The 12,182-nt window shown below is 48.2% G+C and overlaps 1 protein-coding gene across 4 annotated transcripts in view; it reads right to left on the bottom strand.

Annotated features, from left to right (window-relative positions):
• UBTD1 (ubiquitin domain containing 1) overlaps positions 1-12,182 on the bottom strand; it is a 70,870-nt gene that overhangs the window by 22,256 nt on the left and 36,432 nt on the right. The window contains exon 2 of one of the 4 annotated variants that reach the window (XM_060192670.1): positions 5,112-5,304. The exons of 2 other annotated variants lie outside the window; for them this stretch is intronic. In XM_060192670.1, the coding sequence (XP_060048653.1) occupies positions 5,112-5,121 (10 nt within the window). In that variant the 5' untranslated portion in view covers positions 5,122-5,304. Of the gene's footprint in view, positions 1-5,111; positions 5,305-8,479; positions 8,601-12,182 lie in introns of those variants that run through there. One more of the 4 variants, XM_060192674.1, reaches the window with a different exon arrangement.

Consider the following 12,182-nt stretch of genomic DNA (forward strand, 5'->3'; position numbering starts at 1 on the left):
TAAATCAATCAACGTGATCCACCACATCAACAAAAGCAAGACCAAAAACCACATGGTCATATCAGTAGATGCAGAGAAAGCCTTTGACAAAACACAACATCCCTTTATGATCAAAACACTACAAAAATGGGAATAGATGGAAAATTCCTCAAGATAGTGGAGTCTATATATAGCAAACCTACAGCCAACATCATACTCAATGGTGAAAAACTGGAAGCATTTCCACTCAGATCAGGTACTAGACAGGGCTGCCCACTATCACCATTACTATTCAACATAGTGTTGGAAGTTCTTGCCATAGCAATCAGGCAGAAGCAAGGAATTAAAGGCATACAGATTAGAAGAGAAGTCATTCTCTCTCTATTTGCAGATGACATGATAGTATACATAGAAAAACCTAGGAATCCAGCAAGAAGTTGGAAATCATCAGGCAATACAGTAGTCAGGCTACAAAATTAACACCCAAAAGTCAGTGGCATTCCTCTATGCAAACACTAAGTTAGAAGATGAAATCCAGAAGTTAATTCCTTTTACTATAGCAACAAAAAAAGTAAAATATCTAGGAATAAACCTAACCAAAGAAATGAAAGACTTGTATACTGAAGGAATAAAAGGGATACAGATTGGAAGAGAAGAAGTCAAACTCTCCCTATTTGCAGATGACATGATGATATACATAGAAAAACCTAAGGAATCCAACAGTTATCTTTTGGATATCATCAGGCAATACAGTAAGGTGTCAGGCTCCAAAATTAACATTCAAAAGTCAGTGGCATTCCTCTATACAAACACTAAGCTAGAAGAAGTTGAAATCCAGAAATCAATTCCTTTTACTATAGCAACAAAAACAATAAGATATCTAGGAGTAAACCTAACCAAAAAGTGAAAGACTTATATAATACTGAAAATTATGAGTCACTACTCAAGGAAACTGAAAAAAGACACAAAGAAGTGGAAAGATATTCCATGTTCATGGGTTGGAAGAATTAACATCATCAAAATGAATATACTACCCAGAGCCATCTACAAATTTAATGCTATCCCCGTCAACATCCCAACCACATTTTTTAGGAGAATAGAACAAATGCTACAAATGTTTATCTGGAACCAGAAAAGACCTAGAATTGCCAAAACAATCTTGAGCAAAAAAGAACAGAACTGGAGGCATCACACTCCCAGATCTCAAACTGTATTACAGGGCCATTGTCATCAAAACTGCTTGGTATTGGAACATGAATAGACACACTGACCAGTGGAATAGAATTGAAAGCCCAGAAGTAAGCCCCCACACCTACGGACATCTACTCTTTGACAAAGGGGCCCAGACTATTAAATGGGGACAGCAGAGTCTCTTCAACAAATGGTGTTGGAAACAATGGGTTGAAACATGCAGAAGAATGAAACTGAACCACTATATTTCACCAAGTGGATCAAGGACTTGGATGTTAGACCACAAACTATCAGATACTTAGAGGAAAATGTTGGCAGAACTCTTTTCTGCATAAATTTTAAAGACATCTTCAATGAAACAAATCCAATTACAAAGAAGACTAAGACAAGCATAAACTTATGGGACTATATCAAATTAAAAAGCTTCTGCACAGCTAAAGAAACTACTACCCAAACCAAGAGACCCCTCACAGAATGGGAGAAGATCTTTACATGCCATACATCAGACAAGAGGCTAATAACCAACATATATAAAGAACTTGCCAGACTCAACAACAAGACAACAAATAACCCCATCCAAAAATGGGGGGAGGACATGGACAGAATATTCACCACAGAAGAGATCCAAAAGGCTGAGAAACAAGTCTCAAAGTCTCTGATTGTCAGAGAAATGCAAATAAAGACAACAATGAGATACCACTTCACTCCTGTGAGAATGGCATACATCAGAAAAGGTAACAGCAGCAAATGCTGGAGAGTGTGTGGGGTCAAAGGAACCCTCCTACTCTGCTGGTGGGAATGTAAATTGGTCCAACCTCTGTGGAGAACAGTCTGGAGAACTCTCAGAAGGCTAGAAATGAACCTACCCTATGACCCTGCAATTCCTCTCCTGGGGATATATCCTAAGGAACCCAACACACCCATCCAAAAAGATCTGTGTACACATATATTCTTAGCAGCAAAATTTGTAATAGCCAAAACCTGGAAGCAACCCAGGTGTCCATCAACAAATGAGTGGCTGAGCAAGTTGTGGTCTATATATACAATGGAATACTACTCAGCTATAAAAAATGGTGACTTCTCCGTTTTCAGCCGATCTTAGATGGACCTTGAAAATTTTGTGTTAAGTGAAATAAGTCAGAAACAGAAGGATGAATATGGGATGATCTCACTCTCAGGCAGAAGTTGAAAAACAAGATCAGAAAAGAAAACACAAGTAGAACCTGAACTGGAATTGGCATATTGCACCAAAGTAAAAGACTGTGATGGGTGGGTGGGGAGAATACAGATCCACGAAGGATTCAGAGGACCTAGTTGGAGTTGTATTGTTATATGGAAAACTGGGAAATGTTATGCATGTACAAACTATTGTATTTACTGTTGAAAGTAAAACATTAACTCCCCAATAAAAAAAAAAGGGAGAGAGAAATAGTGGAAGAGACACAGAACTGCTCCACCACTCATGAATATTCCCCTAGATGTGGAGATGGGGTATCTAAAACCACATCTTCACACCTGGTAGGTAACACATGCACTCTAAAGGTACAGCATTCCCGCCCCTGTTGTTTTTGTTTAGATTTATGCCCCAACCCTTCTGTCTCCCCAAGCACAACAGAGTCTGCTCAGGACGCTTGGGACCAGAGCTACAGCTCTATGCTCCCTCAAGTCTCCAGGTCACTTGCAGCCCAGAGCCGTGGCACCTGAACCTAAGTTACTATCTCTTTCGGGTCTGTGTCTAAAGTGGGGTGAAGTAGAGTCAGAAGGCCTGGCTGCCAGATGGCCTAGGGCAGGGTGCATTGCCTCTACCAATCACCCATCCCACCTCACAGAGATGCTGAAAATGCAGCAGGGCGTTCTGAGAGAAGTGTGTCCATCAAGTGCAAAGAGTACACAACTGCCCAACATCTCTGTAATCTGGCACCCCATCTTTCAGAGGCACAGCTCAGAACCCACGGCATTCGGTTTGTGGACCCACAGAGAACCCCGCTCTTGAACACGTTCACTATCCTCAACTTTCTGGCGTGGGCCTTGCAGGCAGCTGGGCCTGACTCACTCCTTCTCCTGCCTCCCTGACAGCCGTGAATCACCAGCCCTGGCAGGTTGGCATCCTCCCTGATTTCCTCCCCAAGCCTTGCCTGGTCCTGACCCCCATCTCTCAGGACACAGCCCTCCTGCACCATCCCTAGAACCCACCCTGGCCCCAACAGGCATAAGCATCGCATGTCAGCCTTGCATGAATTTCCTGTGTGCTGAGCTGTCATTGTGACCTGTCACCTCCCAAAAGTAGGAGGTTGACAGGCTGTACAGTGAGGCAAGCCCACCTACTGCTGCCTGGGACCCACCCTCATGGTTTCTGGCTTCACTGCTTTGGGGTTTGGCCTGGGCATCAGAGGGGCCTCAAATTGTTCCAGGTGAACCTAGTAGGTAGCCAAGGTGGAGCAGCACTGACTCAGAAGCAGGCTGCCCAGTCTGGCTGCCTGCTTTCACTGCGTTTAATTGGGCCTCCAAGAGGAAGGACCTGGCAGGGGGTTCCTGGGGAGAACCCATGCCTGCACGAGCCTAACCATCTGGACAATCCTTTCAAGGCTTACAGCCAGGCTGCTCAGAAGGCAAGACACAGACATCTTGGGGGACCCTGTGCTGGGGAAGCCCAGCTGCAGATGCAGAAGATTCAGGGCTAAGCCTCTCTCTGCAAAGGGGAGGCAGAAGCAGAGCCAAGAGGCATCCAGAATCAGCCTCCCAGGCCCTTTCTCACCTCACTCACACAGAGGGCTACTCCCAGCTCCACTCAGTCCAGGCCTGTTCACATGTGCCCTGGGGCCCACACCCAGACATCCACCTCTGCACTAGGGTTGAGGCCCAGGCTTCTACACGGCTCTAACACAGAGGGGCCAGAAGGAGAGCAAACCCTTTCCTGAGGCAGCCCACTCCCACCCCCAGCTGCTCTGGGCAAGAAGAAGGGAAAATCCTGACTCATCAGCACCGTGTGACTCACAGGCGGGCAGAACTTACTTGCCAGACGGGCAGGGGGGAGCCTGCTGCTTCCACCACAGATGGGGTAGAGCCAGCCCTCTACCCTGCCCACTGCTGAGCTAGGTCTGGCAGGAGGGGCCCCTCAGCTTGGCCTGAGGTGGCTGTAACCTCCTGCAGTTGGTTCCGGAACCTAGGTCTAGGGTTGGGCTGGGAGGGGCCAGAGCATGGAAGGTATGGAGCTGGGAGAGGAGGCTCAGGAATCACAGAGCAGGACCAGGGGCCAACTCTCATCCCACCCTTCAAAAGTGTTGCCATGGGCAGCCGAGCCTCTGAAATGCCACATTCATAAGGTGGATACATAAGGACCAGCAGTGAGGACTAAACATGATGTAGGCCTGGACAGTAAACCTGCTTTCTTGTGTACATGACCCTGTTTCGAGCCCAATAATACCATACTGGGGGAAATTTCAATACTGTGGTGTCTTTCCTTCTTTATCTGTAAAAGTTAACCTGTGCATTTACTACAGTGACAGCAATAAACAAACAAACATATGTTGTTTTAAGTAATCTTAGCACTGAGTGAGGACCAGAAGATAGGCCCTAGATTTATAATCATAAAGAATTTACCTTGGTTCACTTAATCCTTACAATAGTCCAGTGTGTGGTGGTTTCACTCTCACTTGACAGATGAGGACACTGAGTCTCAAGGAGCCTGGAGCAGTGGCAGGAACTCAGTGAGCGGTTTCAGATCCCTTGATGCCCAGCTGTGAGAATAAGCTGCTGGCTGAGGCTGGGGGTAAGGAGGTGACCTGAGCCACATGCACAGCTGACAGGTACAGAGCCAACTGGGGCACCAGCCTGGAAGGGAAGGGCATGCCTCCATCGTGGCACTGCTGCCAGTCCTGCCCAGGCTCCCACCTTGCCTGGCTCTGCTCTAACCCATGAGGTGCCTGTGGAAATTCACTCACTGGTGTCCATGTATTTCCTCTGTGCCAGGATGTACCCTCCCCAATGGAGCAGCAGGTCTCTTCCGTGTTGGCATCTTGATGCTCGCCCCTCCTCTGAATGCTAAGCTATACAGACTGAGATGGAGTCCTTATTTTGCTTTTTAACTGTATGACTACAGCACGTCTCACTTTCTGAGAACCTCAGCTCCCTAATCTGGAAAACAGGGATAAGCAGTTACTACCTTACAGGGTTACTGTGAGAACTCTGCTCATCAAGATGACACTGACAACTGTGAGCGGTCTAGGGGGTAGCACAGTGGACAAAACAGTAGACTCTCAGGAATGATGTCCCAAGTTCAATCACTGGCATCACATATGCCAGAGTGATACTCTGGTTCTCTGTTCCTCTCCTAAATAAATAAGCCTTTTAAAAAACTATGGTGAATGACATTTATTAGGTTCTTATCCTATGCCAGACACTGGTCTAAGCCTTTTGATGTGTATTCAATCACCTAATCCAAAGGTCACACAGCTAGGTGGCAGGCTGGCTCTGAAATCCCTATCAGAGATGCTTCGCCTGAGGGTCAAGTGCCTGGCAGATCATCTCAGTCCATGCAAGCTAGTCTAGCAGGTGCTCAGAGGCAATTAAAAAATTAGCATTTCTGGGGCCCAGAGACAGCCACTCAGTATTGTACACACTTCCTGATCACCACATGGGAGCAGCTATGTGGAGGAGGTTTCATGAGAGTGAGAGAGGTGCTGGAGTATCTCTGTCTCTCATTCTCTCTTCTGCAGGGGGGAAAAAAAGTCCACCTGGAGTGGTGGAATCATGCAAGTATAGAGCCCCAATGATAACCCTAGTCACAAAACAAAACAAAAAAATCACTATTTTTTTGTAGTGAGAGAAGCAGCAAGAGAAAGTGAGAGAGACTACAGCACTGCTTTCTCCAATGCAGTGGGGGCTGGGCTTGAACTTGGGTTAAGCACAAGGCAAAGCAGCACAGTATCCAAGTGAACTATTTCTCTGTCCCAAAATCACCATTTCTAAGGTAAATTAGTGAGTGCACCTCTTTCCATCTGATTTCATCCATCCACAAGCACTTGTTACTGAATGAATTGAATTCCATTCAGTATATAATCCTTAGCTACTTGAAATCCATGTGAAATATAAAGCAAAAGTGTGGTGGGGAAACAAGGGTTCCTTGGCCCTCAACAGGAGGGCAACAAGATCCAGACTCAGTGGTCCCAAGACTGGGCATTCTGGGCCCCTCAGGAGTGACAAGAATGGCCAAAGGCACTGGCCATGGCCCTGTGGAGCAATGTGGGGTGGCTGTGTGGAAGAGCCTCACCCCAAGCTATTTATTTTGGCAAAAGCAGAGAATGTGCCTGAGGCCAGACAGTGGTGAAACCTGGCTGAATACTCACATTAAAGTGTGTAAGGACCCAGGTTCAAGCCCCTGGTTCTCACCTGCAAGAGGAAAGCTTTTTGAGAAGTGAAACTGGGCTGCAGGTGTGTCTCTTTCCTTCTCTATCTCCCCTCTCCCCCTCAATTGCTGGCTATCTTTATCCAATAAATAATTAATAAAATTTAAAAAATTAAATAAAAATGGAAGCTGGGCGGTAGTGCAGCGGGTTAAGTGCACATGGCACGAAGTGCAAGGACCACCGCAAGGATCCTGGTTGGAGTCCCCAGCTCCCCACATGCAGGGGGGGTCACTTCACAAGTGGTGAAGCAGGTCTGCAGGTGTCTATCTTTCTCTCCCCCTTTCTGTCTTCCTGTCCTCTCTCGATTTCTCTCTGTCCTATCCAACAACAATGACAACAATAATAATAACAATAATAAACAAGGGAAAAAAATAGCCTCCAGGAGCAGTGGATTCCTGGTGCAGGCACCAAGCCCCAGCAATAACCTTGGAGGCAAAAAAAAAAAATAAAGTTAAATAAAAATAAAAAGAATGTGCCGTATCAGGCGAACAAGGACCTCAAGTGGCTGAGCACCCTCTCAAGGTGTCCCGGGCAGCCAGTGGAGGAGCAACAGGGAGGAGCAGGGTTGCCAATCCTCCCACAGCATAGCTCCACCCTCAGGCAGGCTCTAAATAAGATTTCTAAATAAGATTCTAAATAAGATTTCTAAATCTAAATAAGATTTCCTCAGCCATATAGGAGAGCTTGTATTTTAAGCACAAACTGTTTGCTCCAAGAAGCCCACTTACTGTGTGAGGAAGGGGAGTGATGTGGGGAGGAGAGGAAGTAACATCCACGGGGCCATCCCTCTTGACAAAACTCTCAAAACCTAGGTCCCAGGCATAGTGAGTTTCCAACCTACAGTGTCCATCTGGGCCTCTCAGGGGCAGACACCCTTCATCTCCCAAGCAACTGAGACTCAGCTGTGAAGGTGGAACACATCAGCTTGGGACCACAGTCTGGCTTAGCCCCCATGACCAGATCAGCTCCTGGTGGCCTCTCCTCTGTCTGTAAAATGAAGCAGCTAGCCTTACTGATACCAGAGTCTCTCTTCAGTGCAAAGACTTAAGTGGGGCTTGTGAGGGGTGCAAAGACAGATCAGGCGAGATTGTCACCCTCCAAAATCTCACAGCTCTTGCACAAACTACAAGCTATGTCAGCTAATGCACACTATGAGATTCTGTGGGCCCTATTAAAGTAGAAATTGCAGGGCCTATCTCTTTTAGGTTCTAGGAGATAGCATGGTGGTTTATGCCTGAGGTTCAGAGGTCCTAGGTTCAATTCCCTGCACTACCATAATAAGCTGGAGTTAAACAGTGCTCTGATCAAATAAAAAGTAAATGTGAAGGGTAGGGGAGATAACACAATGGCTATGCAAACAGATTGTCTTGCCTGAGGTTCTGAGGTCCCAGGTTCAATCCCCCATACCACCATAAGCCAGAACTGAGCAGTGCTCTGATAAAAAACAAACAAACAAACAAGTTAAGTAGAAACTTATTATATGACTCTGCACAAGGGTACTTGGACACCCACACGAGCATGAGAAACCCCAGGCCAGACCAGTTCAAAGCATCTGCTGCCCCAGGGCTGAATCACACAAATGATTCAAGCAGCTGCTTTGTGGTCCATTATGTTCAAGCTTAGCATTTTGAAAACACTTGAATGCCTAATGTGAGAAACCCTTGCAACGTGTTACTCTGTTGCACACTTTGAACACACAATATATGCAGATTGTATTCAAAGGAAACCCTACAGGCAGGCAAACTGTGGGGAAGTATGGGGAAAGTTTACAAGAAGCCCATTCACTGACCAGACCTCCTTTAGGTATCTGCCAGATGGGTGGGCAGGTGCTGGGCCAGGCCACCTCTCACCCTGTGTGACATGACCAGGACTTAAAATAAGCAGGCTTCACACACAGTATTTACTACATACTGCCCACCTTCCCCCTCACTCTGGTCTCTGCTACTGCTAGAGCTCTGGGCCTCATTTTCCCTTAGAGATCATGGCAGTTACAAGGGACAGGGTGCATCTTCGTGATGGAAGTCTCGCTCTCACTCTGCTCCTGCTGGGCTAGGCCTGGGAGCAGTGCTGCTGGTCCACACCCAAGTTCTTGGGACCCTGCCACTCCGCCCCCAAGGTGACCCAATTCTTCTCCCGTCAAATGACAGCTGGAGGAGGGTTGAGGCTGGGAGAAGGTGGTGAGTACTGGCTCCCTGGGTGTTGAGGCCCAGACAAAAGGGTCATGGCCCAGATTCATTTCAACATGATTCTTGAGCGCCCACTATGCTCACAATCCTGCAGGCAGTGGGAGAGAAAGTTGGGCAAATGAGGATGTCACTGTAATCACCTCAGTGCCTCAAGGTCTCCCTGCCACCCTCACTAAAGAGGCTCCCCCACTTCACAGAGGTCTGTTTATTCATTTCTCTCCCTGGCTCCCCCATCAGAAGGTCAGCTGCTCCAAAGCAGACCCCAGCCTCTCCTTCACAGAGGCCCCGACACTGTGCTTACAGACTGAGTCCACAACACTCACTCACTGAATGAGTGAGAAAGCGAGTGAAGACCATACCACCAGACAGACAGGAGGTATCATAAAAGATAGGGAGGCTGAGGGGAAGCAAAGGGCGGAGGGAGTGCATCTGCAAGGCTTCATAGAAGCGGAGGCTGGAAGAAGGCAAAGGTCTGCAGTCAGATTGGAGCATGAGTGGGGGGGCCAGCAAGGTGAGCTGAAGCCAAAGAGCCCACTGCTCCCTGGCCTCCTATGAGGCACTGGCCTTCAGTCTTCATTGACAAAACCAGGACTGTGTAAATAAAATGGGTCTTCAGTGTGCAGAGCAGGGGCTACCCACCTGCAGGCGTCTTTTTCTCCCCCCTCTCAATTTCTCTCTGTCCTATCCAATAACAACAGCAACAATGACAGCAAAATGGGAAAAATGGCCTCTAGGAGCAGTGGATTCTTAGTGACCAAGTCCCAGAGATAACCCAGGAGGCAAAAAGAAAAAAGAAAAGAAAATGCTAAGACAGAGCTGTCATGTACAGCTTCTGATGAGCATATTATGGAAGCCAGGGGTTCACAAAGAGCTGATGAAATGCTAGCTGTTTACATCAGCCCAAAATGTTGTGATGTCTCTCTGACTACTCAGACAGCTTCCGGAGGCCAGCTGATGGGGAAGGGGTAAAGGAGGTGACAGAATTAGCCTAAGGGAGGAAGAATGGGCTGGAAAGCTCAGGGGTCCCCATTCCTAGTACAGGTGTGATTTCCCACAGTCAAGGTCAGAGGGGGTGGAGGCAGCTGCAATCCTGGCCAATCAGGGCTGGCAACACAAGCTCCCAATGCTGGCTGAGCGCAAGCTGGCGAGGCAGGGTGGTAGCAAAGTAGACTGTGAATGCACCAGAGGACTAGGACTGGAGTTACCTTTAGGGGTCAGATGGCAGCCCATAGAGTCTGTGTGCTTCCCAAACAGCTCACCTGAGCTAATAAAGATAACATTCACCCCATGTTCAGCAGGGAAGCAATTACAGAAGCCAGACCTTCCACCTTCTGCACCCCATAATGACCCTGGGCTCATACTCCCAGAGGGATAAAGAATAGGAAAGTTATCAGGGGAGGGGATGGGATACGGAGCTCTGGTGATGGGAAGTGAACCCCAAATATCCTATGGTCTTGTCGGTGTTTCCATTTTATAAATATATATTTTTTAAAAAAAGACAGCATTCACATAGGCAGGAAAAGGATCTGGGGAAATACACACTTGATTTTCTACTCAAGGGGCAAGGGTCAGTCCTTTTATTTTATTTCTGTATGCACTGACTTAAAATTAAAGAGAGTGTGTGTGTGTGTGTGTGTGTGTGTGTGTGTGTGTGTGTGTGTGTGTGTGTGTGTGATTCTTAAGCTCTTAAGTGTGGCTTTAGAGAGAATTTTTAGCCTTATCAGGAAAGGCAATAAAAGATCCTTGTCATGACAAGGTATAAAAAGCTCAGCCAGGATTCTGGGTGCCTTCTACCCACCTCTAAGGCCAGACTCTTTCTAGCTGCTCTGGCTCCAATAACTCTCAAGTCACTCTGTATGAGTAGCTGGGCAAACAAGCCACAAGGGCAGGGCTGAGTCTGACCCCTCCCAGAAGCCCCAGGGTTCAGGCCTGGCACACAACAGGTACTCAGTCAAGGCCAAGAAAGGACCCACGGGGGTGGCTCACATAGCAGATAGCAGGAGCATAGGTCTCCTGGGAGGAAGGTGAGTAAGAGAGGAAGAAAAAGGGTAACAAAGGGAACCTGCCAAAAGACAGAGAACAGCTGGTCTTCTTATGAAGTCAAGTTAGCTGTGTGTGCGTGCATGTATGTGTGGGCCTTTGTTTCAGAAAGGACAGACAGTTGGGTGGCCGGGAAGGTCATAGCTAGTCCTGCCTGCAGGATTCCCCAGATTAGATGGCTGCAAGGCCTGGCTGGGCTGGGAGAGCTGGATTGGCCAAGTCACCTGTCCTTCCTGAGACCTGTCTGACTAGGGTGAGGGCTTAAGATCTGTGTCAAGCAGAAGCTGAGTCAGACTTGGGGTGGGGGTGTGGGGAGGGGGTGGGGGCCGGGTTGACAGGTAAAGTCTCATTCTCTTAGGTGTGTTACACCAGCCCAAGGCCAGACAGACACAGCCTCCTTCTCTCCCCACCCTCAACCCCCACCCCAGGGCATAGGAGGCAGGCAGGCACATTCCCAAGGTGCTGAAACCCAGCAGGAAGCAAAGCCTGAGGAAAGTGCCTTGCAGACTGGATGCAGCTGGTAGTAGCTGTGTGCTAGGAGGAAACCACCTGTTTTGCCCCAAACCTCCTCTCCACAGATCTGATCCCGGAAGATTGGCTCTGGCAGCAGGGTGGAGAGGAGGCGGCAGCAAACTTAGGGCAGCTGGAAGTATCTGTTTTCAGCACCATCACCAAAGGGACAGGGAGGAGCTCTGTGGGCTTAGCTCCTGTCTGCTGAAGAAAGTTTCCTCTCAGTTCCAACCCAGCTGCAGGTTGAGTGGCTGAGGGAGCTGCCCTGTAAGGGGGGATACTGCATGCTTGCTAGCACATCTAACCTAGGGACACACCAGCCAGGAGGCAGCTGCAAGGTCAGCAGCAGAGCTCTCCCCTCCCCCCCTGGCTGGGAGAGTGGCTGTAAAGCTGTGTTGCCTTCCCTGGACACTGACCATGGTCTGTGTGGGCCAGAGATAACACAACACTGCCTGCTCACACATCCCTCAGAGGACATGGACAACTCTGGCTGGTTGGCTCAATCTAGAGCCAAGAGATTACAAACCAAGAGCAACTTGATGCAGGGTACTCCCTCCAGCTGGTTGCCCCTCCCCCCCAAAAATCCAAACAAACAATAATTACTCCACCTTCCTCACTCAGTGCCCCACTTGGTCACCTCAACTTCACACTACCTGTTGGCTATCTTCCCACCCCCCAGTATCACAACGCCAAGTCCTGCAAGTCAGCGGCACCAATGCCACGCTACCCCACCAACCCATTTGAGAACTACCTTAAGGTGCAACTGGGCAGACAGACACAAGGCAGTTTCTAGGTGCCGACAACGACGTTCAGGAAGGGCCTGAGGGTCAGGATCTGACCAGAAGCTAGCTCAAGGCTGCAACCCAGGCAG

This window comes from Erinaceus europaeus, chromosome 1 (genome assembly GCF_950295315.1).
Source record: "Erinaceus europaeus chromosome 1, mEriEur2.1, whole genome shotgun sequence".
NCBI classification, from domain to species: domain Eukaryota; kingdom Metazoa; phylum Chordata; class Mammalia; order Eulipotyphla; family Erinaceidae; genus Erinaceus; species Erinaceus europaeus.